The following is a 24,819-nucleotide window of genomic DNA, read 5'->3' on the forward strand; positions in this document are numbered from 1 at the left end:
AGGCTAGGATCCACGGCAGACTAGCGAGGCAGAAGAGCATACAGTGGGATGAAGTGGCACGAAGCGGAACAACCCAATGCCATAGGTAACTCGGGTGCGGACACAACCTTAGACTTCTTCTATTTAACTTCACCTGAGTCGAGGTTGATCTCCAGCTCAATGATCTTAAAGCAAAAAGACTGAGTACATAAGGTACTCAATAAGTTCTAACACTACTTCAAGAAGTTGAGTGGATGAATAAGGGAGGTAACCAAGGAAAAATCCATAGGGCTATAGTTTGGGCACAAAGCTAGTTTTATATACAATGTAAATTTAGGTGTAACACTTGGTTTAAACCAGTTTAATCAAAAGACATGTTTGATTGATAAGAGTTGTTGGCCTTGGGGAAAAGCTATTTGTTTCCCCGCAATTATCATCTTTTAGCTACTTGACACCTAGTCCAACCAGTTTCAACAGCATACAACCAGTTTTCGCCAAAACACGGGCACACTACTCATTCGTACATCACAAAACTAACCTTTGTGCAACTTTGCATGTCCATAACCACGAACATAGCTACTCGAATTGATTTACACTATGTAGAGATTATACACTATACTCATACGATATGCTGAGCCTCCAACCATTGAAAGTAGAGGAGCGAATCATATCGAGATCTCGTACCCATCAAGCATGTTGCTACACAATCCACCCACAAGATAAACAGGGGTTTGGAGCATTAGATTAATCACGGCTCGAGTCTGGCCGTTACAATATCACCAGCTAGCCCTTATAATACACACAGTAACAAGTCTTTTCCAGAGTTTTCGTTGCACCCCTACCTGCAAGGTGGGTATCGAGCTCAACTAATGAGGTGTGAGATCAAATCCTACCCATAACAGGACACATGGCTGCACAAGATGGCTTAGTACAACAGCTTAACGATTTGGTCCTTACACGACCGGAGCAAGCATCTTCATTAGCAAACCTCCATAGAGGACTTGCTTATCAAGAGGCATCCTTCCCCAAAGGGATACATATATACGTAAGTATACCTCTAGGCAACTATATGTGCCTAAGTGTCATGATTAACTATTCTAATCTATAACACTAATTCAAGTTTATCTAGTAAATTAATATTCTTAGTTACCTATGTTACTTATTTGCCACTCTAATTAGGCTATAGTTTATTACTATCATAAAAGCATTTATGTAATAAATTAACTATGTTAAACTATTCTTATTAAAAGGTATCTAATTAATTAAATTAATAACATTAAACTATTCTATTATATTCTAATGACCGGTATTTATTACCTAAGTAGCTACAATGGTTAACTTATTATGTTAACTGCACTAGATTAAATCTATATACTATAGCATGAAAAAACAATCTATTCTAAACATTAAATAAATATCAAACATTTAGTTTATTCTAAAAAATTGTTCTAATTAACAAAAACATTAAACTTACACTTGAACTCGGTTAACATATGCGATTAAACTACGATTATAACCTAAACATGGTTATAGAATTAGTCTACACCATAATCTATTTTCTGGCTAGCTAAAACTGCTATATCTATCTCTAGGTTAAAAGCGCTATGGCAAAATAAAGTGGAATAGAAAATTAAAGAGAGCTCCAAAAATTACAAGATTTGGCAAGGCAGTAGATTATGATTTTAGGGAAATATCGGCAAAAGAATCGCCAAAATCGGAGTTAAAATGGATAAGTTATGACTCCCGAAAGATTTGTGAGAAGGGATAATTCCTAGAAAAAAATATGAGGGGGCACTGTTTTGTGAACTTGGTCCATGAAACTTGTGAACCAGAGAGAGTTTGTGTGGTCGGTGCACTGTGGACCGAAATCAGGGGCCGGTGGATGTCCTGTGCGATTGAACTCGGTTCATAGGCGATGGACCGAAGTGAGGGCTTAGGTGAGCGGTCCATCATGGACCCGTGGCCATGGAATGGTGGGCTAGCCGGATAGTGAGTTGGTTTGGTTTGGTTTGGTGGGCTGACATGGCAGAGTGAGGGAGTGAGAAGGGAGGGCCCAGTTGTGTGTGTGTGGCTCACAGAGGGAGAGAGAGAGAGAGGAGCTGGGGAGGAGCAGCGTCATGGGAGAAGACATTGGCTGGGGAGAAGCTTGGGTGGAGTGGGAGGCTGTGAATGGAGAAGACAACCGGGATAGAGGGGTGGCCAATGTGGGGGTGACCAGTCAGGGAGTCCAAATGACCCTGAGGCCATGGCTGCATAATGCCTCCATGATCGGTAGACTCGGCCAGCTCTCACCAGCGGTAAGCGACGGCCCAATCGACCAGGCCGAGGGAACCAAAAGAAATGGCGTGCCATGGGGAATCCATTTGGGGGGGTGGCTAATAGGTCTTGCCGGAGGGTGGCTGGCAATGAGCAAGATGGTGGCAGTGGATCGATTGTCGGCGCAGAAGAGGAAGAAGAGGGAGAATCGATCGACCAAGGGCAGGGGGAGCTCTAGCGTGCTAAGGAGAAACCAGTCAGGGGATTCTTTGGTCGAGGGCTTGGCCGACGGTGTGCGGCTGAGGCACGGCGATGCTCGGTCACTGCGGAGAGGCACGATAGCGTCGGTGGAAGGAAAAATGACGCGCGCAACAGAAAGAGGAGGGCGTGGGGAAACTCACCACGGTTTGGATTTGGAGGATGGAGGCTCATAGAGATAGAATTGATGGTGAGGTCGGGTGGTGGCCGGAGTTGGGGAATTGGCACTCACATAGGATGGCTGGTTCTTACAGCGATGGAGTGGTGGCGTAACACGGGTGCGATCACGGGTTCCCATGTTGCAGTGGATGGCATCGCACATGAGCTCAGACGACACAGCTTAGTGTTGGAGAAGAATGACGTGACACAATCGTATTGTTTTCTGTTGTGGCTAAGGGAAAAAAGAGGAGGAAAGGGGCCGGTGCATCCCTTTTGAGGGTGTGGTGTGAGGGAGGACTAGAGCTCTAGAGTGAGCTCGTGGCGGCGACGTTCGCGGGCTCACAAACACGTACACTGGCGGCAGCCGCAATGTGTGACTTTCATGCACGAAGGCACCTAGGTCCTTGATGGTGTGCATGTGCGAGAAGCGAGCTTGCGATGCAAAACAAGGGAGGCCAGTCGGGTGAGCCAGCATGAAGAGGGGTACACGGCAAGCGTGCGAGCACACAGAGCAATAGGTGTGCGAGTAGGGAGAGAGGGCGAGCGGCTAGGATGGATTGGCCAAAGCATGCCGCGGTGCAGTGGCCCATGGCACGGGGGGCGTGGCTGGGTTGTCAGGGTGCGAGGTGGGCTGGGCTGTGACTAGCACGTGAGGATAAGCCGAGACGGTGCGGTTTTCAGCCCATGCGAGGGAGAGAGAGGTCGGGATGGTTTGGGCTGATCGGGCCGAGAAGGGAGGAGGCAGGCTGGAGGAGAGGGAGGTGAACTAGGCTGCGCAAAGTGAAGGAGGGAAGAGGTCGGCCCAGTAAGAGAAAAGGGAAAACGAGAATTAAAATGGGTAGGATTTGGTTAGAATAATTTAAATAAGTTTATTTGAATTGGGATAAGGATTTGAACTTGAAGCCCTGGAATTTGGGAGTGGTTTGAATTCACAAGATTTGGATTTAATTGTATTTCAGCTGAATTGAAATCTAAGGAATAGATTTGAATTTGAGATACATTCAAATTCCAATCTCCACTCAAAGAACCATTAAAAAATTAAACCAAAATGCACATGATAATTTTATTGCAAGGATTAATTTATAAATTAATTAGGTGCTCTTTAGAATACTTAGCTAAAATAATATATTTGAATATATACATACAAGTATGTATGTATGTATGTATGTATGTATGTATGTATGTATATGCATGTATGTATGTAAGCATGCATGTATGTATGTATTCAAATATATATTTCATTGATTTTATGCTGGTTTAAATAATTAGATTTTTTAAAAGGAGTGATTTTGGGCTACCTTTTAAATGCTAAAATGTGGGGTGTTAAACAAAGCGAAGTCATCAATGGATTCATCGTCGCGGAAGCCGATGCCCTCATATTTCTTCCAAAGCTTGTGGGCGCTCGCCTTATGCACTCGGTCAGATCCGACTCGCATTGTTTTGAAGGTTTACCATGCTTCCTTTGCACTTCTCTTCATGGCTAATGTCGTAATCATCTCAGGTGAAACCGAGCGGAGGATGGCCTCTAATGCCATTTTGTCCTCCTGTAGTTCGGCGTTGTCAAATTCGATGGTGTCCCAGAGTCCATGCTCTTGTAGGTGAGGAGTGGATACGCCACACCTACGACTTCCTTGATGATGTGTTGGAGGATGACTTCACTTCCACCACTGTCGTGGTGTCGAGGTTGGCGCGTAGGTGGACCCGGCGACCGTGGGTGGCCTCGCAACAGGGGAGTTCAGGGTCCCTCACCCACCGGCGTCCATGAAGCAGGCATCCCACTGCTAGGATCAGCTGACTTGGCTTTGATACTAATTGTTGGGATCAGCAGCTCACTCTGCTCTCCCGCTCGCTGTCAATATGATGAAATTTCAGCACGATTTGGATGATGAACAGTGGAGTTTTATGCAGCACTGAAGCTACCGGCGCAAGACGTGCTCATGCCCTGAAGATTTGCGGACGTAGCCGCGTCTCTAAGTAACTAACCAAACGATAAATACGCAGGATTACAGGCTAGAATCTAACACAAAGAGCCACGCCAACGTCGGGCCAAGGTCGATTTAGCGCATGCAAAAGATCGAGGGAGGTCCGGTGAGGCTCATCGTGCTCTCGGTTGGGACGGAGGAGCTAGGACACGGCAGCTTGTCGGTGAGGCCAGAGTGGAACCGCTGGACTTGGGGGGGAAATAGAGTGCGAGACTCGATTTGTCTGAGAAATGATAGGGCTCATGCGGAAATCAGCGGGGACGACCTTGGCGACCTTCCTTCTCTATTCTTGAGGCTTGGCTGGGGTGGATTCACACTCGGTGGCGTGGAATTTGGGTGGCAGTGGACTGAACGGAGAGGCGGCGTTGTGTTCTGTGTCCTGGTTGAGAGAGAGAGAATAGGGAGGCCCGGTGGATAAGGCGGTCGGGTCGATTCGTCCAGAGCAGAGGAGGTCGCCAGCTAGGGGATGGCTTGGCGGCCTACATGGGCACGAAGTCGGCCAAGTTTATCCCCCGATTTGAGCTGTGTCACTAGGTTGAAGAAAGGGTTGACCAACATCTGGGCCCGATGTCCAAATAGGTTGTTGAATAGTGAAACTGATTCGTTTCGACGACGTCTAGTATATGTGATCTCTGATCGTACGTCCGGGTTACAGATAAAAAATCATTTTTTTGACATTTTATTTTTTTTAATATTTAGATTATATTCCTATAATATCCAGGGTGTTACAACGGCTCCTATCATGTGTATGACTCATCTCTTAGTTAGGGTAATTACGCTTTGTTGGTTATAGTTGAGTAGAAATGATATTGTATTTGGTAAGATAAAATCAAACTTCTATATGTAAGTTATCTTCATAGCACTCACTAGGCACGATATTGGTCTCTTCTTCAGAAGGAGCAAGTGAGGGAAGCAATGAAAATAACATGCCACCCCTGTCGAGGATTTGTTTATGACAATATGTCTGAAAATAATTGGGTTATCTTCATGGATTAAAGATAGAATATGAAGTGAGGCATACGCAATATATACAAGTTCAGCTTCTAGTTGAAGTAATACCATACGTCATGTGTGAGTGATTATGTGTATGTATTCACTCGAGTACAGATAATATGGCTAATTTATAACAAAGAGTAGATCGAATTTAGTCTAACTTAGAGCTAAAGTCGTCGAGTTTCTCCTACGCTAAGGTCTTAATGTCTGCCTCCAATAGCCGAGAGAAAGAGAGCCTTCCCCAGGTGGTCTAGGTCCTCTCCTTGTATAGAGGTGATGTATTGTCTGCTATTCAGCCGTAATCGATAAGTAATCATTTTTCTTAGATTTATCCTAAATACTAATCTTTTTAAATTGAATAAGCAATTGAGACCTTTCTATTATACACATTCTGAATTTCGAACATATCTGATATAACATATCTGATTTCATAATATCCAGAGTTATTAAATATGCTCACAACATATTTTTTTATATACGATATACTTCTTATACGTATATACATATAGTTAGATATTCGACAGCACTTAAAAACAACTTAAATCTTTAATAAGCATGGTTGAATTTTATAATAATATATAGTTGAGTGTATAACTTGTGCATAGGCCGTAATAAAGACGTTCCGTTCTCTAAAAATGGATCGCGCGTGCGAGCTACTGGTACCACGCGAAGCATGCGAACCTGTGGAATACGTACGGTACGAACATGCCGCTTACTGGAATCCCCGTACCCCCCCCCCCACCACCCCGACCCAACTTTACCACGAGCCTGAGCGGATCGCGATTAATATTCGCGAACCAATTCCTGGAATGCCGGATCAAGTTGTGGTCCCTGATTAGCACCTGAGTGGCGGGCAGGGCCGTCGATTAGTAAGTGTAAGGTGGGCGACCGTATAGGGTCTTATGGGGTTTATCTATCTTACTAAGTTAATTTTTTAGCTTTAGATTATTAATTAGGTTAGTAATCGGTTAATTTGGTTATTTATCTCACTGTGAATAACTACGTCTTATGAATTTTTATGTGAAAATTAAATAAAACTATACTATCAGAACTAAGAATGTTTTAGCCTTTAGGTACAACTAGATTTTCATCACATATTTAAATTGGACAATATGGTATAGCATATAGAATATAAATAGACTTTTCACAAACCACAACTCACCTAGATTTGTTTTCTCTAATTGCAATATTACGCATCCGAATATGACTCCAGCTACCAAAATTCAAATCCTAGTGCCCATAAATTAAACACACGAGTATTTTCAATAGTATTATTTGTAGATGTGAGTGTGTGAGTATGTGTGTGCGTGCATACGCTTTATCCTCGTAGTCGTAGAAAAAGAAAAGATGCGATATTCCACAAATATCATTCCATTTTGTTTTATAAGTGGTAATTAGTGTTCGTCAAGTAGAGGTTTAGACATAATTATATTTTTATAAATTTCTTAAGTATTCCTCTTTTATTTATAAATATTGACTACATATAACATTAATATTATTTTTAATGGTATACATACAATTGTATTCGAGAAAAACTGTAATTTCAATTTTACATAGTACCCTATATACTGTGGTACGGCCCTGGTGGCGGGCCGGATGAGTTCCTGGTGATGCCTCGATCGACAAACTGCCCTTTCAATTCAGGCTTGCACACACGACTGCACGAGAAATCGATCGACCGCGTACACTCATTCGGCTACCACGGAATGTCTGTCTCGCTCGATTAAACAAACAGTGGAGAGTAGGCACAAATGAAGAACAAGCTACGACGTCAGCTTGCCATCGGTTCTAGCTGCTAGCAGCTAGCTAGGATGAGAAGTGCAGCAGCTTGGACGACACCTCCGAGAACACGCGAGTCGGGCGGTAGTCTTTGTTGAGGAAGACCACGGTGGCCGTCGCTTCCAGGACGAGCTGACGTGCAAGAGGATCGAGATCAAGCTCTCATGCATGCATGGAACGGTATGTTGCAGGGTAAGATTGTCTCAGTTCTTGATCGTTACATGCATGCGCATACCTTGCGTTCCGGCAGCGTCTCGATGAAGTGCTCGACGAGCATCCGCACGCCCTTGATCTGGACGACCCTAACCATAACAACGAACCTGGCGCCGCGCTGGAGATCATGCATGGCGCTCTTAGTGAAACACGTACGCGCACGTTCTCGAAAAAAGATAGTAACGGAAAATGTAATTGCATGAGCTGATGACGCAACTAAATCGGCAATCTATAATGCGTACGTACCATCAGAGGCGTGAAGTACTTGAGGTCCAGCTCGGAGAGTGCCATAGCTTTGCCTGTGCGTGCGATCGAGTCTCTGCTGATGCCAAGGCTTGCAGCCAACCCTTCTCGAGCTGATTGATCAGTACCAGTCAAGGACTCAAAGAAAAGGTAAAAGAACTCGAGCTCGTAAAAATGTACACCCAGCATATATACGTACTAAATTCGACAATTATCCGTACGTGTTGTTGGTACCCGACCTTTTCCGATGTAAGTCGCGTATGCAGCATTGTGGACGACCCCGTGCTGGTCAAGCTCGCAGTCACGGACCGTCATCTCCACTTGGAAAATTTTGTCCGCTCTGTATCGCGTAGACCAAGGATACATACATACATACACATAAGCTTAATTATTCGATTCCAAGAAGGCAAGATAGAAACACATACAAGAAAAAGGGAGCTGCTAGCAGTAGCAGCTACTACGAGAAATGTATATAGCTAGGACTAGGAGCGGAGGGAGAACCTCAGTTTTGTGCCGTGGCTGATGTTCTTGGTACAGATGGCCTCATCAAGGGGGCGAGAGTTGGGGGCAGCGACCTTCAGAGCCCTCGCACGCCGGGGACATGGCTGGGCAAGGAGAACGCCGGCGAAGTGGCTGGAGCGAGCCCAAGCTCCAGCACTGCTCGCTGAAGGTGGTGGTGGTTGTTTGGTGTTCGGAGGCAGCTGGTAACAAAGATGCGGCATGCGGAGTTCCATTGTGCGGCGATAGCTATGGTGTGCTCCAATATCTACCCTGTGCTGTCGTCTCTTTATGGAGAGCACGCGAAAGTATGCTATTGCTGCCATGACAATGCGCGCAGTTGGGCACACGCCAGACATGGCGTGTGCGTCCTTTCGCTTTTGTGTACTGTCACAACGCGCATGCTTCTACATAATATTTTGCACAACAAATGTATCACTACAAGAGAAGAGAGCATGCTACCGTCATTGGAAGAAAAAAAAGCCTAACTATTTCTCTTAGGACAGTACCTCCTCCGGTAAAAAAGAGAGAGAAAATATTGAGACTGCATGGAAAATACAGCTTTGATAATTAATTTCTGTTGTAATCAGCATACCGAGATTATAATATTATGAAACTACTTTCCTAGAAGAAAAAATCTCAAATCTTCAGTTATTAAATCTTAGAATTTTAAAAAAAGAAGTCCATGACCGAAGTTCAAAAGTGTGACTTCACACGACCCAAACCGATACTTTGTCTAACAGAAATAAATCACTAAAAAGTACGTACATGTAAGAAAAAAATGGGTAAAGATCCAAACATATGTTCAAGAACAGATTTGAAAGATGGCATGTATATAGGAGCGGAATGAGTATTACAAGTACATCAACTGGAAAGAATATAGCTTGAAATTTAAGAATCAGAAAGAACACTGAACTCCTTCTATATCTGTGAGGCTTTACAAATTATCCAAACGAAACTTATCTTCAAGCTACAAAATTCAAGCGGGGAAAGGTACAGGTAAGGTGAACTCCATGAAATTCGCAGCCACAATGAAATGCTTTGCCTATCACATTACGCAGCAATTTGGTGCTGATTCAAGCATCTCAGGAGACCTGAAACATAGAAGCGACCGCAAATAGTCAGACATGGGATGTAAATCTGATGTATATACCACATATCTTATGATAGCATGAACATTAATATAGCATTAGGTAAATAATCTACTCTATTAATACAATGCAAAAGCACAAACTTTAATTATACAATGAAAAAATGAAATTCAGTTCACATAGAAGTTCTAAAAAACACTGGAATTTGACTTTGAGAATGGCTACTTAATCTACTCCTACAAGACAACTTCTTTATTTTTCAAACATTGAAGTGGAAGTCTACAAAATAGTTTATTTCTCTTTCAAACATTAAGGTGGAATTTATGTTCAACTATAATTATCTGAACTAACCATATTAAACTTGACATGTGCTACACAATTGTTCAGATTGCTGGTCACCACCAAAGAATGTTCTAATAGAACTTTAGTACAATTGGAAAATAGCAAAATGACATTTCATATTGTAAAAGCGATGGCCAAGAAATACATCCCACTTACTGATGAATAATGGCTAATTCATCTACAAGACAGCTTTCATTTTCAAACAGTAAAGTGGAAATCTATGTTCAATTACAATAATCCGTACTTGCCATTTTGTTTGCATAACCACAATTCAACTTTCCAGGTGATACAGAATTTGATCATATGACCGATTTGTCACTACAGGGTGTGCCAATAGTTATACAAGTAAGAATTGATTAGCAAAACAATAATTTATATTTGAAAAGGCAGATGACTAAGAATTACCACCTATGTCCTAAGAGGATAAAAGTTTAAAGTGAATTTAAATTCTATCACTCTGAATGGTCAGAGCAGTATGGAATTCTTAATTAGCTAGGCTGGGGTAAGAACTTTTTTTTTTTTACCACAATTCGTCCTTATATTTCAAACTATTTGCTTTTTGCTCATGATCTTCAGTAATAACAAAAAAACCACAATCCTGTAGAAGCATATCTAGAGAGAAGTCTAGCAGTAATATTTTGTGTGACTAAACCAATATGCTGTTCGAATAATTGCTGGACAAAAATTTACAACATTTACCAAGAAAATGCATGCTAGGCCTATGTTTTGAAACAGTGTGAGCAATCCACAAGCTGTTTGATTATAGACTTGGGTTGCCATACATGCATAAATAACAATAATGACAGTATGGTTAACTGGAAACGTATGCGAGACTCACAGTTGTCCCAACTTGCTCAGATCCAGATCAGGAACAATATCTTGGACAAGATCACTGGGGGGCTGACCACATGCTTGCATGTTTTGCATGATGTCAAAAATCTTAGTCATGTTCTTAGGATCATTTTCATAGACCTCGATAAGCTTCACCATGAGTTCAAGTTGATTGTTGTAACGCTCATATTCTTCTTTGCTTATTTTATCTTTGTTATCCTCCAGCCATTTTGGATATTTACCCACGATGTCCTTCATGGGGTCATGAAGAATCTCCTTGGACAGAAGTTGCTGCAACATTGTTTCAACAATAGAGTCCATATCCTGTGGATGGTAAAATAAAAGCATTAGCTCTTAAATGTATAGGCGCAAAGTTAAAAAGTAGAGTAAATCACAAAATCACAGGTCTCATGGTCGTCGTTGAAGAAAACTCTAGTTCTTTTAGCTAGTGGTACTTAACCCCAGATTTTATGGTGAGGTTTCACAAAATCGAAGATTACTTGACTAGTGGCACTTAACCCCATGTTTTATGGTCAAAGGATTTCACAAAACCACATTGTGGTGGGCGGAGTTGATCGACAAGCAGAGTGTATCAAAGGGCCAATGTGCTGTGTAGTTGGGGTTGGGTTGTGAAACATTATGGCCATAAACCTGGGTCAGTTGCAACTAGTCAAAAAAACATGTGGTTTTCAGAAACCATGACCATAAAATATGTGGTCTTGTGAAATTTACTCTATAAATTAACTGTGCTCTAATACCAAACAACAGTATGACAACACCTTTAGATGACAAGACAAAGAAGTGACATTCAATGGTTCAGTCCAAATGCACTTCACTTATTACAATAAGTAACAGGCTATAGGATTTTCATCTGAATGAAACAACTATTCTGCCAAGTCACTTATGCGGGCTTCATAATCAGCTAGGAAGTTGTTGTACCACGAGAGCTCTTATAAGTTATATCCCATGACTCGAAAAACACATTCAGAAGGAAAGCTATTAGGCATATAAAGTTACATACTCTTCTAAATGGTGCTTTCTTAAAATGTCCCAGTTACAATTGCGCAAGGTAAATGTAACAATTTCATTGCAAGATTGAATACACAACATGTAGGATCAAGGTTAACTTCTGGAACCATCAAGATTGCTTAAATCAATAAGTATCTGCTCCAATGTCAAATTGCAAAGCTGCAGCTAACAACTTCTTTTGCCCATTGGAGCCCCCAAATTATCAAATCATCTTTATGAGTGATTGTCTAGTTCCCCATTTATAAATAGTCAATAGATCCCAACTGCTGCTGCTGCTCAGAATGAAAGGTTCTTTCACTTCCATAGGCAACTTCGTTAGCGCTCTCAACTAAAGAATTTTATAAGAAACCTAATAGCATCTCTGCATACCAGTACGCAGTAATGCCCTAGCTCCCATGCCTCCAAAGTGTGGATTCATCCATTGGACTTGAGCATAGCAAATATTATACCAGCATAGGGGCATCCTACGCTCTCGCATCTTCTAAATTTTCCATATATATTTTCCAATTTAACAGAGACGCTAATTAGCAATCGTACCTGCGCCCCTGCAAACTCCTCGAACTGCTTGACGAACTCCTCCATCATCGCGTCGTCTTCCAGACCCGCGACACCCTCGGTCGCCGTCTCGAGCCCGCGCACCGCCTCCCGCGTCTCGCGCGTCAGCTTCTCGAGTGCCTCCGACGCGTACGCGCCCCTCGGCGGCGGCTGGGGCTGCTTCACCGCGCGCCGCCTCGGCGCCTTGGGGTCCGGCAGCCCTATCCCCAGCCCCTTCACCGGCGCCTTGCCCCCCGACCCCAAAGCCGACGCCGACGCCGACCCCGACCCCGAGGCCTCGGCGCCGCTGCAGAGAGAGACACGACAGTCAGTAAAAATCCTAGCGGAAGCTTTTGGCTCCGAAGGGGAGCAGAGGCGGACCTTTTGGGAGCGGCGGAGGCGGAGAGATCGAAGCTGGTGAAGTCGTCGAGGGCGCTGTCCAGGAGCTGGTCGAGGTCGTCGGCCCCCGCAGCGGCGGCGGAGCTGGAGCTGGAGGAGGCCATGGAAGGGCTGCGCTGCGCCTCGGAAGCCGCGACGGCGTCGAGGGGGTTCCCCTTCCGGATTTGGGACGGCGCGGCGGCAGCACGTGTGGGAATTGCGATCACGCGTGCGCTTTTGGGGGGAAATAAAAGAGAAAGAGACCAACACCGCCGGCAGCCGAACCCTTCTCTGGTCGGCAATTACAGATGGATGGCGTTCACAGCCGTCGGATCGTGATCTTGAGAGTAAACAGCAATCAATCCAACGGCGGATGTAGATCAGGTCCTCATAAATGGTACATCCTCGTACACACACGCAGCAGCAGTACTAATCGAACTGTTACCCATTGCTGAATCGAATTCGAGAAGGTTTTGTGTACAAACTGTGTTTGTCCTTGCTGTAGGCGCATCCGAAATCTGAATCTCTTACTCGCAATTTAAAAGAACTCGACTAGGGGAGAGATAGCCACGCAAGTATTAATAGGTAGGAGGTGAGAATCAGGTATGGATTTACGGACTAAGTTTCTGTTCTGGTGTATTTAAGTTTCTTTAATTTTTGGCACATAGAAAAAAAGGATGAAAAGAAAAAAAAGAAAAAAGTGAGCCTCTACTTTATAGCTCTACATTCATCACTCATGAGAACTGAGCTGGGCACAGAAGAGGAGAAGGATGAAAAAAAAAAGATAGGAGAAGGAAAAAGAAGATGAATCTCTACTTTTTAAGGTTTTGTATCTATTATTTAAAAAAAAAACTATTTTTAGACACAGGTGATAACCCGTTTACACAGATGTGTAGCGTATTCATCCGTAATCGAAGGTCTATGGAAATAAACGATTTTCATATACTCAAAAGAGACCACATGTGAAAACCGATTTCTACGAACGGTTCTTTAAGCGAACCGTCTGTGACAATCAATCCCTAAATCGATATTTTTTGCCTAAAAAAATGTTTTTTTTTACTTATCAGGTACACTATGGCCGCGACGTTGCAAATCACAAGTCACACGTTTTTTTTGCGCGAAATACGTTTATGTGCAGTTCTTGACACTCAAGCTCAAAATCTATTAGCTCGCGCGAACACTTCTCACCATCTTAGCACAGAACTACTACTGATCATAATAGCATATACATTCCTTTTGATATCTTTTATCTGAAAATTCAAACAATTATTTGGGTGTCTAAATGACTTCAAATGAATAAGTTTTCAACTATAAAATTGTAGATCTCATCGATGGCTACAATTTTAATATAAAGTTTATCCTTATTCGACTTCATATGAAAAAGTTAGGATTTTTTTAAAATAAACTATCATCCAATACTGCAAACGGATCATGTAAGAAACCATATTTGAAAATAGATGATAGCTTATATTAAAAAAATCATAATTTTTTCATACAATTTGAACGAGGATAAATTTTATATGAAAATTGTAGCACTCAGATGAGACCTACAACTTTATAATTGATTTTTTTTCATTTGAAGTCATTTAGATATAGGAATAATCATTTGAAATTTTAGATATAAGATATGATCAGAAGTGTATATGCTATTATTATTACTAAGTACTTCTATAAGTTAAATCTTGTTGTTGATAGCGGAGGTCTTTGATCCTCTTCTTATTGATCTTGTTGGAGATGTTAGAGTTGGTAGTTTTTTTTCTCATTATTTTTGAGTTTATTTGTATTAATAGAACTTGTGGTAACAATAGCATGTGAAACTTATTATGAAGTTTTTAAGATAGGCTCTTATTCATTTTTAAAAACGGTTCTATGTGTGAACCGTTTTTAAAAATAACCATTATTATATGTAATTTTTAAAAATTAACCTTTAATATATGTGATTATCACATACGATTACCGTATACGATTCACATAGGAAACTGCATGTAAAAATAAACTTTACACAGATGACTTCTTATATTGTCCATCTTTAAAAATCACTCAAACAGTTTGTCATACGATCCATCTATCAAAAAAACATCCTAGATATTTTTAAAAAATAGTTTTTTAGTCGTGATCCATGAACTTAACTCTGTTTTAGTGCAAGTACTGGTAAGAGTGAGCGTGACAGTTTTTATTGACCTGCCTGAACAAGTTTTTATTGACCTGCCTAAACAGAAAAGGGCCCTCTTGCTTACAAATTACAATTGCAAGAGCCCGAGACAACCACTGATCATTTCTCAGTGGCAAAGAACATGAACAATAGGAAAGAACATTCATAGACATGAAGGAATGAGCCATCCACTGCGTCAACTCTACAAAATTGTCGCCTCAGGAACTACACTTATTTCTCAGCAAGTGTATCTAAGCACACTCTTGGATTCATCATCGTTTTTTTTTCGGTTTCGGCATAGTGAGTGCTTCTTCCATCTCACCAGGGAATTGAGGAACTCCATCACCTGCAAGCGAGGGAAACGTTTAGGATTCAATAGACTGAACGAAACCAAGAGGGAAATGAGGAATACAAATTCATGAGAGCTTTACTTCAGATGGGTCTCTCAGCGAGTAGAAGGCTTCAGTGTCCTTAGGCACCTGCGAAACTAGTATCCCGTGTCCGCAGTTTCGCTCTCGGAGTACCTGAGATAAGAGAGAAGACTAGGGAGTTTAGACAACTCCTAACATGTGACTGGCTGGGATCACCACTTCACAAGTTTCTTTACAAAATAAAGTACCTTGAAAGCGTCTTCGTCAGTTCGGTCATCTCCGATGTAGATAGGGATAACATTTTCTGAGTCATCTAGGCCGAGTGATTGGAGTAGAAACTTGACAGCCTTGCCCTTGTCCCAATCGATCACTGGACGTACCTCTAAAACCTGCAAATTGCAAAAGGTTTTATGTTAAATCTTCAAAGAATTGTTAAGACTTGTAGCCATCCTAGTAGAACAGTTCAGTTTCCTACCATTCGCCCATTGGTCACTTTGAGACGAGGAAAGGCCTCCACGGCTTCGTTTACGAGTCGCGCAACCTCTTTCCAGTCCTGAAAGTAAGCAGGCGAAACTGTTGAATTTGCTAGTATTTAGAAGCAGAAAAGAGGCAAGACGCAAGAGCAGCGAATGCTCGAGGTGCAGATTTTCACCTTCTCTGCTACGTTGCGGTAATGTACAGATACACAGAACTTGTTATTCTCAACACTTGCACCTTCAATTCCACTTGTGACCTCCAAGAGGGACTTGGAAACCTGTTGGAAAAATGTGGGTTAATAGTACAACAAATTGATAGATTACCCGTCAAGAACAATAACTGAATTCCACATAAACCAAATAGAAATGCAATGCAGTTTGTTAGCTGCAGTAGTTATAAAAAGAACGCACCTCATCAATCATAGGCAGAAACTCGCAAGCAGGTTGGAAGAGATTGGCTTCGTTGCCCTACAAGTAGAATTCAAGGGATCGTAAGTATTGTGCACAGAATTATATGCAAGTAATAGGGAAAAAGTAGAATTTAGTGTTAGTGAAACCATAAACTACGAGCAAGAAGTCCTCACCTTTTCAGTATCATGTTGAGAATTCACTACAGATGTCATTATGTCCATCCCATGACTTCCAGCATAGTAGAGTTCCTTCAGTTTTACAAAGTCAAATACCTTCATAAAAAAATGAAAAGCAAAATATGTCAGATCAAACAATTACTTTCACATAACAAGGATTTTGACACTAGTACAGAAATACATGAGAACAGATTATTAATACCTTCTTGCGGGACCTTCCGCTGACAATTGCAGTGGGGAAGTACTTCGCAACATTTCTCACGGCAGCTCTCATCTGAGGAAAAGGTTTTCGGGATAAGTATAAGCAGTTGTTCATTGATCAAGTAATGCTACTAAGTAGTTCTGATTTACCACTGGGGACATGAATGCTTTGTCGGGATCGTCCACGATAGGCGATAGCGTACCATCATAGTCCAGAAACACAGCAATCTTCCTGCCTTGTCCATTGGCTACTATCTGCTCGAAGGAGGTCAAAGCAGAAGGGCATTTTGACTGCAACATAAGACGCCCATCAGTGCATCATGCATTCATGTCTAGAGGAAGTAGGCCACTGAAAACTGCATATAATGTGACTTACCATCCATGCACTGTAAGCAGGATCTTCTTCAGGTGAATTGCCCTGGTCAAAGGCTAGATTGTGCTTCTTACGAGGAGACGAGGATTTCATTGCATCCAGCAGCCCGTTAACAATGACCTCCTCGATTTTACGCCTACTGACGCTTACGCTCATGCCAGGACTGGTGTAACCTCCGGACATGACTGAAAACGGCATCAGGTTTGAGGTCAAGCCTCCTAACAGCGGCGGGCTTATCGCCACTTGATTGGTGATGACAGGTGAGCTGCTGCTCATATCCATTGGGATGAATCGAGAAAAGAACTGTGGTCGAGTAAGGTCGAGTGTTGCTTCTTCTCTGAACTGAAGTTAGCCTACTGTCTTGTCGATGAAAAACCACTTCTTCAGCGTTTTCTTGTCACTGCAGGTGTTGAGGCAGTTCATCAACAGCAGAATACCTGAGAACTGATCAGGCAAGGAAACATAATGTTAGATGAAGTGGCTTTATTCCATCAGAAAAAAGAAGGTAGTATAGGATATGATCAACCTTCTCATGTTCAGGACGAGGAAACATCTATATCAGAAATCCGGATTGCTTGTAGGGATGGCCATAAAAATCCTCTGATTCACTTTGATATTCAGAAAGTTTTACTGCAAGAATATCAAGGAAGTGCATGTTTTCATTTATTCATACAAGTATAAATACTTGACTTGTTACATGCACAATTTCTTGGCATGCACTCCATCCATTCTCTTTTTACCTGTTGTTTTAGACAATGGCAAGGTCTACAATACATTTTTTATGGCCAACCTACCGAAATCATTTTTTACGTATTAGCAGTCCAAGTATTAAAACATTGACTATACATATTTTGGACAAGTGCAAGAGAATAGAGGTAGCATGATTATATGGTCGTCTAATCACTGAGGCCATGTGTGCTTGGGCCCATAGCTTAATGTCTTAATGAGTGTTCTGACCTTGAGAAATGGTAGGTAAACCTAACACCACTATGTTCAGTATGCAAATAGCCAACGGTGCCAACCTTAAAAGATCAATTGTATTTGTTTAAATAAAAGGAGCAGTTGTATCACCGTAAACCGTGATAGAGAGCAGAAGAACTCCAGCTTAAATGTTCCAAAAAAAATGTGACGGAAGCATAAGAACATCATGCTACATTGTGAAAATATCAAGGTGGAAATCTTTAGAGGAAAAAATGATGAGTAAGTTACAAAATCTGAAGTGGAAACGTTGACATTGATTTCTCTGGAGAAAACAAGTGCGCAGAAAAAGAAACTCCACCTCGTTTGAAAAGGGCACAATTCATTTTTACATAAAGAAAAAGCATACTGCATACATCCATGCTACGCCATGAGAAATATGACTTCATGAAAATTTTACGAGGTCAAGAAAATAATAGACTTCAATAAAAAAATAAAGAACTAGTCAAGAGAAGAGAATGGCCCAGTACATGGCTATGAATGCAGAGGCAGATCGTTAGCGACTCCGACTGGGAGCGATAGATTCAGCAAGAAAAGGAGGCCAAATAATCCAATTACTCCTCTGGCCCTCTTACAAGTTCTAACCATGAGATGTTTCTAACGTAACTTTCAGATTTGGTACATTTTTATGGCATTTCACAGAATCCTTTTTGCCGGCATGAGCACCACCAATCAATTGGGCCAAAGTTACCACACAAACAGAAAAATAACATCTCTTCTTTTGCAGGAAGGGGCACTGAAGTCCAGTCGTTACACTTATGGAGCCCATATTTTGCAGATGCAAAACATGGAGGAACTCCCAAGAAGTTCAAAGAACGAATATTACATACCAAAAGGAAGCAACAAAGCTGACCGAAAGAATGACTGGGAGAAGCAGATGCGCACCTTAACAAAGGGCGCGAATTGAGAACGAGAGCGTCAGGCAATCCACCGAGAGAGGAGGAGGAAGAGGAGAATGGAGGAGAGGCAAATGGCGTCGATGCAAGGGGTATATATAGCAGAGGGAAGGAAGGGAGAGAAGAAACCGTACACCACCACCGCCCACTGGGCCGACGCGTAGCCCACCTCCAGGCCGGGCCCACTGGAAAAGAACCCTGCCTCGCCAACCACTGACAGTGGGACCACGCAACCCACGTCACCCTCAACCGCGGCCGCGTCCTTCTCCGCGTGGAGCTGGAGTCGCATCAGCGTCGACGCGCCGGGCCCCCGCCCACCCCGCGGTGGACGCCTCACCACCCGCAGCCACCTCGGCCTGGCACCGGTACGTGAGTGCGGGCGCAAGGAAACAACCACCTCGCCGCCGAGGCGCCGACCCGGGCCGTCCACGGCTTCTGACCTCGCCCGCGCGAAAGGGACGTGCTCGCTCGCGCCCGCGCCGTTCGTGCACACGTTTCGGACGGCGGCATCCGCGCGTCGGGCCGGTCACATTCAGTCGTTTGCAGGACTGCAGGTGCGTTCGCTTTAGCGCTTTACTGCTCCTACCGCGACAGCTTCGCGGAGCGTTCGAGCCCGAGTGCGCCGTCGCCGTCGCCGACGCGACCACCGGGAAAAGCTGCACATCGGCATAAAAATACAGGCTTTCGCTGTGGCTGTCTGCGGCACGTGCTCGTCTCGAGCTTGACGGCAACTTGTAGTAGACTAGCCTTTCTTTCAGCCTTCCAGAGAGGCTTGCAACTTGCAGCACTTGACATTACAGATGCTACTGTCCGTTGAGCAAACGACGGTGAACTCGATGGGAAAGGAACGGCGTATCTTCCTTGTAACTTGTGTGCAGCAACGCATACCAGTTTGGCTCTTCGGCGACGAGAAGGCCGCGGCAACGCATACCTATTTCGGGTGAAAGAAACTGACAAAAGAGAGGCCGCCCAAGTGCGCCTTACGGATACCACAGCGGTTGGTTTGTGCCATGCCTGCTGGCTGAAACCGGACGGAGAAGATGAGATAAACAAATGTTGATGGCAAATAAACAAGGCATGGAACAGCATAACCGATGGGCTTGATGCTCCCGTATACAATAATAATAACGCATCTCCAGGAAGCATACGGTTATCTTACAGGCGAAATGAAGTCAATAAGCAAAGGAACTCAAGTATACTTCAAATTCTCCAGTGACCAATTAGGAGTCACTGATGTACACGCTGTCTCTCGCAGGCCGGGACCATGCGGATAACACATCTCTGTCAAGAAGAAACTTCTGCTCCATAACTGTATCCACAAAATACAGTATAGTACTACTAAAATGTTAATGGTCGGTGGCTAACCAACTTCATGCAGATGTTAACACAAGTCCTTGCAGACAAACGTTCGACATCTTCCATCCATCGCCTTTTGTTTTTCATTGTCCAACTAAAAAGATTTGGTACCACGTCAATTTTCAGAGAGGGTTAATACTGAAACGTCACTGCTGGCGACATGGCTCATGAGAGGGAGGAGTTGGAGTCCAAGTCGGATCCACGAGGGCGCAGTTGCCTACCTGGATGCTGATAACGTTTTCGAGTCGCTCGTCCACCTAACGCCCAACTGGACACTGCCAAAACACAGCAAGTGAAGAAGACACTCGAACTCATGAGCAACAGGTATGAAAGATTGCATTTTGGAAACAATTGGCAGCCATTGTATCTGTACCTGATTAAATAATTAGGAAAAGAGTATCATACAATATACTTTGTCTTCTTGGTTTCGTCCTCGCTGCCTCAGCACTTGCTAGCCCATCTGGTGCTTCCCAAATCCCAAAGATGCCTGCATAATCAATAGACACTAGCAGTCAGTAGGACCCTGAAAAACATATTTACGCACGCAGTACTCCAGATGCACTGATTCTTTAGTTACTTGTAGCATAGATGGATCTGACGACCAACTGAGCAAGGAGCAAACAAGTATATCAGAAGTAGAGAACCAGTAGGAGGACAATGTGCATTACTGTAGTAATACGTCCATCAAGAACTTGAAAGAACAGTGTTATGAGTACGACTAGACTAATGAGAATATGTTTGGCCAGGAAGTACTAGTACATTTTTACACCTGTTTGGCTACAAAGTACTACTAATATCTTTATTTATTATCATTTTATTATGTACTGCTAGTATATTTATTTATTATTATTTTGTTCCGATCTTTTTTAGTTAGAGCTCGTAGATTTCACCTCTAACATACCAATTTGCTTAAGACGGGTTTTGTTGTTGTTGTTACTGTTACGGAGCATGGGTGACTAAACAAGTGCAAGCCAGCAAAGATTCTTGGTCCTATCGTCTTAGTTTAGCTATTATCTTATCACGATTACAGACCCACATGCCATGTAATCAGACACAGATGCGATGCAGGGTTCAGGTGTTTCCTCCTGTCACGTTGCAAACAAACCAACACGAGAAGAAGCAACAGGCGCGTACTATACCAGCACGCGGGGTGAATGATTTACTAGGGAACCTCATGACTAAAAGTCAAGAGTAGGCTGTACGACAATTAGCAGATCTGAAAATAACTCAATGTGCAGTTCATCCCTCTTGCCCTGACACCAAAATGAGCACACGAAGGATATTCTTCTTTTGACGCACTTATATATGCGAGATTGCATGAGCTTCCGAGACCTTTAAAATCTAGCAGTAGTTTTTTTTTCGCGAAAGGGTGGTAAATATATTAAAATTCTGGTATAGTACAACCCCTTTTACATGAAGGACTCTGACAAAAGAAGAAAAAACAGCACTGAAAACAGCAGAGCCTGCTCTTCTTCTTCAGCTCCGGCCATCCCTGCCGGACAGCACGTCGATGCAGCAGATCGAAGCACCGAACAGCATCAGAACCGAAGATCATCCCTCCCACCCAAGCCGAACAGGAGACCCAAACCTTAGATCGTCGCATGTGCCAACGCCACGAAGACGACATGGGGACGTATCTTGAGCTGATGGAGAGCATCGACAATCTCCAATCCGGATTGAGTGGAGGAAACGAAAGTCTAGCTCCTCCAAACTTGAGCACGCCAACAATGGAGGCCCAGAAAGACTCACCGTCACTGGATCTAGAGCCGGCGACCCAACCACAAAAACTTAGCAAACAAGGGGTGCAGAACCTCCCACCCAAACGCATCACACAAGCACCTACAAACCTCAAGCACACACATACGAACCTCACGTAGCTCTCTCTGGAGACCTCGCCGGAGAAGGCTCGGAGAGACAGCAAAAACTGGCCTAGCGCCACCGCGACGGGCGACTCCATCCGGAAAACTTACCTAATCTACCAAATCTACAGCTCCTATTACTATACTACCTTCACCGGACGTCGATCCCTCCGATCCCCTCCACCGGAGCCGGAGAGGCCGCCGGGGCCGAGAGGCCGGCGAGATTGACGCTGATGACTTTTTTCGCCTCTCTCTACTGTAGCGACCGGAGGGGACTGGAGACTTCCTATTAAAATCTAGCAGTAGTTGATGTTAGAACTTGGCATCTTCGTTGCATGATTCATGAGAACTTGCAGCAATGTCAGAGCAACATGGGAAGATACCATGAACAGTTGAACACTGTACAGCAATGAGGGAAAAGAAAGAATAAGGTACAAAAGCCAATTAGTTAAAATGGTTGCCATATGAAGTTTCACAGTTTTAAGGCTGAAATATCGATTTTAAGAAAAATTGATATGAAAGGAATGCACTCCCACTTGATCGCTGATGAATGAAAAGGAACAGCAAGAACTGTCATATACATCTATCTGAACCAAACCTTTATCGTCCAAGCAAGTCGGGGCAGGATAAATTTATATCCACCATGTGGATAAATTTATATCTTTCATGCAGAGGATGCAGAGGCTAGGATATGAAACTATTTCTATTCCATTCACTATTTCTAAAAAAGGCATAGGAAAACAACACAAGCTCATGAACACTATTTCCTCAGCAGGGGCATTCAGCCAGTGGATCTACTATGTGAGCATTTGGATCTTTGGGTGCATGTTTGGAGACCGTCAACCAGCCCAACAGTGCTCCTCTCACATGTCACATGGAAGCATTGTAAAGATACTGTTCTTTACGACCATGACAAGCTCCTGATGCTAACCAAGACGTACTTCGTTATTTACTTAGTCTAAGTATAACACTGTAGACCAGGTTGAGCTTGCATTGGACCACCAGTATACATAATAATTCGATTTTTCTTGCATTGCTATGAATTCTTGCTGCTTTGGACCACATAGGCATATACTTCTGCACCGATGTGAGGAACCGTCCAAATAGTATTCTAATTAATCATCAGGAGGATCATTAGTCATAATCACAACCTCGACGATTAACCAGAATACCATTCCGGTAGTCCCGGCACGTGTTTTGTGCCCAGGATCGGAACACATGCCTTCCAACTCAAATATCACAACACAGTTTAATAGAGAGCAAATAATTAAACTGGATTACCATTGTTAAACAAGCAACTGCTTCCACAATTTACAACAAAAGAGGAACAACAACAACTACTATGCAGCGGAAGAAAAACCTATACAACAAAAGAGTATGGAGCCGTATGCCCTTAGGCTCCATACCAAAAGCGCCAGAGTTCGGAGTAGAAGGTGCTACTCCTGCCCGCCACCCTGATCGGCAGGCACAAAGTAGCCGAACACTGCCTCTTCTTCGTCGACCTGCGAACCTGGAAGCAACTTAAGGGCAGCACCCTTAGTACGAAGGTACTAGCAAGTCTTACACAGTATGAGTATATATATTCTCGACTCCAAGGATCATGCATTTAAAGCTGTAGCAAGGATTAAGACATGTTTAAGTTTATTAAGCAGTAAGCAACCTAGACTCTAGGTGTAAGCAACTGACTTAAACAACCACCGACTCAAACCCTGCCAACCAACTGATCAAAACAGATATATAACAACAAGTGTATAAAAGCAAACCATTCCCACCAAACCACCAACCACATACCGACCAAACCACCCCAATCCAACCATGCCACAACCCACATCGAAACTCTACGACCAAAATATGGTCGCTCGGTGGAGATAAGCGATAGCGATGCTCATGACCGAGAGCGCGGCAGTTCGAACTGATTATACACCCTGCAGGGGGATACTCCTGGACCCACACGACACAGGGACCATACGGCTTGTGCCACCCGCTAAGATGCGCACAAGGGGGTACCCGTGACAACCTTTCCCAACCAGGCCCAACCATGTGGATCAACCATAGCTCGGCGAGGCGGTATTAGAACTACTCCCCGAGCAAACTAATACCGCTAAAAGCCCGGACTCAAACCGGACTCACACCGTCCATGACGAGGCCCACATGACCACGTCTGCGAAGGTAATCAGCTCGCCTACCATTATATCAGCATGTGGTGAGTAAGGTATGTGCTAAAGCCGACTACACCGATGATCGGTGCTTAACCGGTGCAAGCGGTCTACGGTGTCCGGGTTCCCTCCCCGAACTGCCTGAGGACTCCTCGTGAGCAGATGACACCCCTAACACCGCCCACACCTCGTCTCAACTCACCACTCACCAAACCGACTCATCATCAACACAACCATAACTGCGAACAAGTAATAAGTCCTAGGCTCGCGACAACGGTGGACGCCGTCGTCGACTTCTACCGGAAATCCTAAGTACCACTAAGCATAGCGAACTAAAATTAGACCTCGATGACACCACTAGGCTCCTAGGAACAACACATGACACGTGACCGAAAAGGGATAATGCATCGGCATAGGTTCTACCCAACTCAGTACCAGACACATGCAATGTATACATAAGCGTAGATAACATATTAAAATTTCAAGTAGACACGGTGCAATATGAACGATGCTTGCCTTGCTGCCCTGAATCAGAAAGGTGGGACGCCTCACGATCGCCCACGGCCTCCGGGATCGACGGATCGGCGTTCACTACAGAGAGCAACGCGTGCAATGTAATGAGCATGTATGAAATGCGATCATGTAAGAAAAATATGCTCCACAATACATGACAACATTATTCCAAGATCGTACTGTCCAAACCAGAATTTTCCAAGTGGTCTCAAAAAGTTTGGAGTTCCTACGAATTAACTACGAATTTTACAAGCTATCAGCTATCAGGAAAGCCTGATAAACCGTGCTCGGGGTGCCCGGGATGAACAGTACTCACGGGTACCCGGGGTGAACAGT

The 24,819-nt window shown here is 43.5% G+C and overlaps 3 protein-coding genes across 4 annotated transcripts; all 3 read right to left on the bottom strand.

The window, feature by feature from the left end:
• Nucleotides 1–7,433: 7,433 nt before the first annotated feature.
• On the bottom strand, nt 7,434–8,772 carry LOC133918022 (acyl-acyl carrier protein thioesterase TE1, chloroplastic-like). Its single transcript, XM_062361802.1, has 5 exons — nt 8,353–8,772; nt 8,102–8,245; nt 7,866–7,975; nt 7,642–7,737; nt 7,434–7,538 (listed from the first exon to the last, which is right to left on the bottom strand). Exons 1-5 carry the CDS (start codon nt 8,717–8,719, stop codon nt 7,434–7,436), a joined length of 822 nt encoding a protein of 273 aa, XP_062217786.1. The 5' UTR covers nt 8,720–8,772.
• Nucleotides 8,773–9,176: 404 nt separating this feature from the next.
• LOC133919456 (peroxisome biogenesis protein 19-1-like) lies at nt 9,177–12,810 on the bottom strand. The gene is made up of 4 exons (XM_062363854.1): nt 12,569–12,810; nt 12,191–12,494; nt 10,632–10,948; nt 9,177–9,454 (listed from the first exon to the last, which is right to left on the bottom strand). The coding sequence occupies exons 1-4, from the start codon at nt 12,688–12,690 to the stop codon at nt 9,409–9,411; spliced, it is 789 nt and encodes a 262-aa protein (XP_062219838.1). The 5' UTR covers nt 12,691–12,810; the 3' UTR covers nt 9,177–9,408.
• A 1,907-nt stretch (nt 12,811–14,717) lies between these two features.
• Nucleotides 14,718–18,714, bottom strand: LOC133919457 (probable trehalose-phosphate phosphatase 1). 2 transcript variants are annotated; one of them, XM_062363855.1, is made up of 12 exons: nt 18,589–18,714; nt 17,252–17,355; nt 16,729–17,169; nt 16,503–16,643; nt 16,354–16,425; nt 16,149–16,247; nt 15,976–16,032; nt 15,741–15,842; nt 15,564–15,641; nt 15,337–15,477; nt 15,149–15,241; nt 14,718–15,063 (listed from the first exon to the last, which is right to left on the bottom strand). In XM_062363855.1, exons 3-12 carry the CDS (start codon nt 17,005–17,007, stop codon nt 14,956–14,958), a joined length of 1,170 nt encoding a protein of 389 aa, XP_062219839.1. In that variant the 5' UTR covers nt 17,008–17,169; nt 17,252–17,355; nt 18,589–18,714; the 3' UTR covers nt 14,718–14,955. The 2 variants fall into 2 exon arrangements, with proteins under 2 accessions (XP_062219839.1, XP_062219840.1); XM_062363856.1 differs by lacking the exon at nt 17,252–17,355 and having other exon boundaries at nt 18,589–18,688.
• Between the last annotated feature and the right edge of the window lie 6,105 nt (nt 18,715–24,819).

This window comes from Phragmites australis, chromosome 5 (genome assembly GCF_958298935.1).
Source record: "Phragmites australis chromosome 5, lpPhrAust1.1, whole genome shotgun sequence".
NCBI lineage: Eukaryota > Viridiplantae > Streptophyta > Magnoliopsida > Poales > Poaceae > Phragmites > Phragmites australis.

Bases quoted from the DNA above. Each gene is read 5' to 3' on its own strand.
- LOC133919457 (XM_062363855.1), bottom strand. From the start codon at position 17,007: ATGGATATGAGCAGCAGCTCACCTGTCATCACCAATCAAGTGGCGATA. The intron at 16,248-16,353 runs GTATTAATAATC...TTTTTTATGAAG, and splicing joins GCGGAAGGTCCCGCAAGAAG to GTATTTGACTTTGTAAAACT. The intron at 15,843-15,975 runs GTGCGTTCTTTT...TTTTTCCAACAG, and splicing joins TTCTGCCTATGATTGATGAG to GTTTCCAAGTCCCTCTTGGA.
- LOC133919456 (XM_062363854.1), bottom strand. From the start codon at position 12,690: ATGGCCTCCTCCAGCTCCAGCTCCGCCGCCGCTGCGGGGGCCGACGAC. The intron at 10,949-12,190 runs GTACGATTGCTA...TACCATCCACAG, and splicing joins AGGAGTTTGCAGGGGCGCAG to GATATGGACTCTATTGTTGA. The intron at 9,455-10,631 runs GTGAGTCTCGCA...TCTATGTTTCAG, and splicing joins CTGAGCAAGTTGGGACAACT to GTCTCCTGAGATGCTTGAAT.
- LOC133918022 (XM_062361802.1), bottom strand. From the start codon at position 8,719: ATGTCTGGCGTGTGCCCAACTGCGCGCATTGTCATGGCAGCAATAGCA. The intron at 8,246-8,352 runs GCTCCTAGTCCT...CGAATAATTAAG, and splicing joins AAAACTGAGGTTCTCCCTCC to CTTATGTGTATGTATGTATG. The intron at 7,976-8,101 runs GTCGGGTACCAA...CTGATCAATCAG, and splicing joins CGCGACTTACATCGGAAAAG to CTCGAGAAGGGTTGGCTGCA.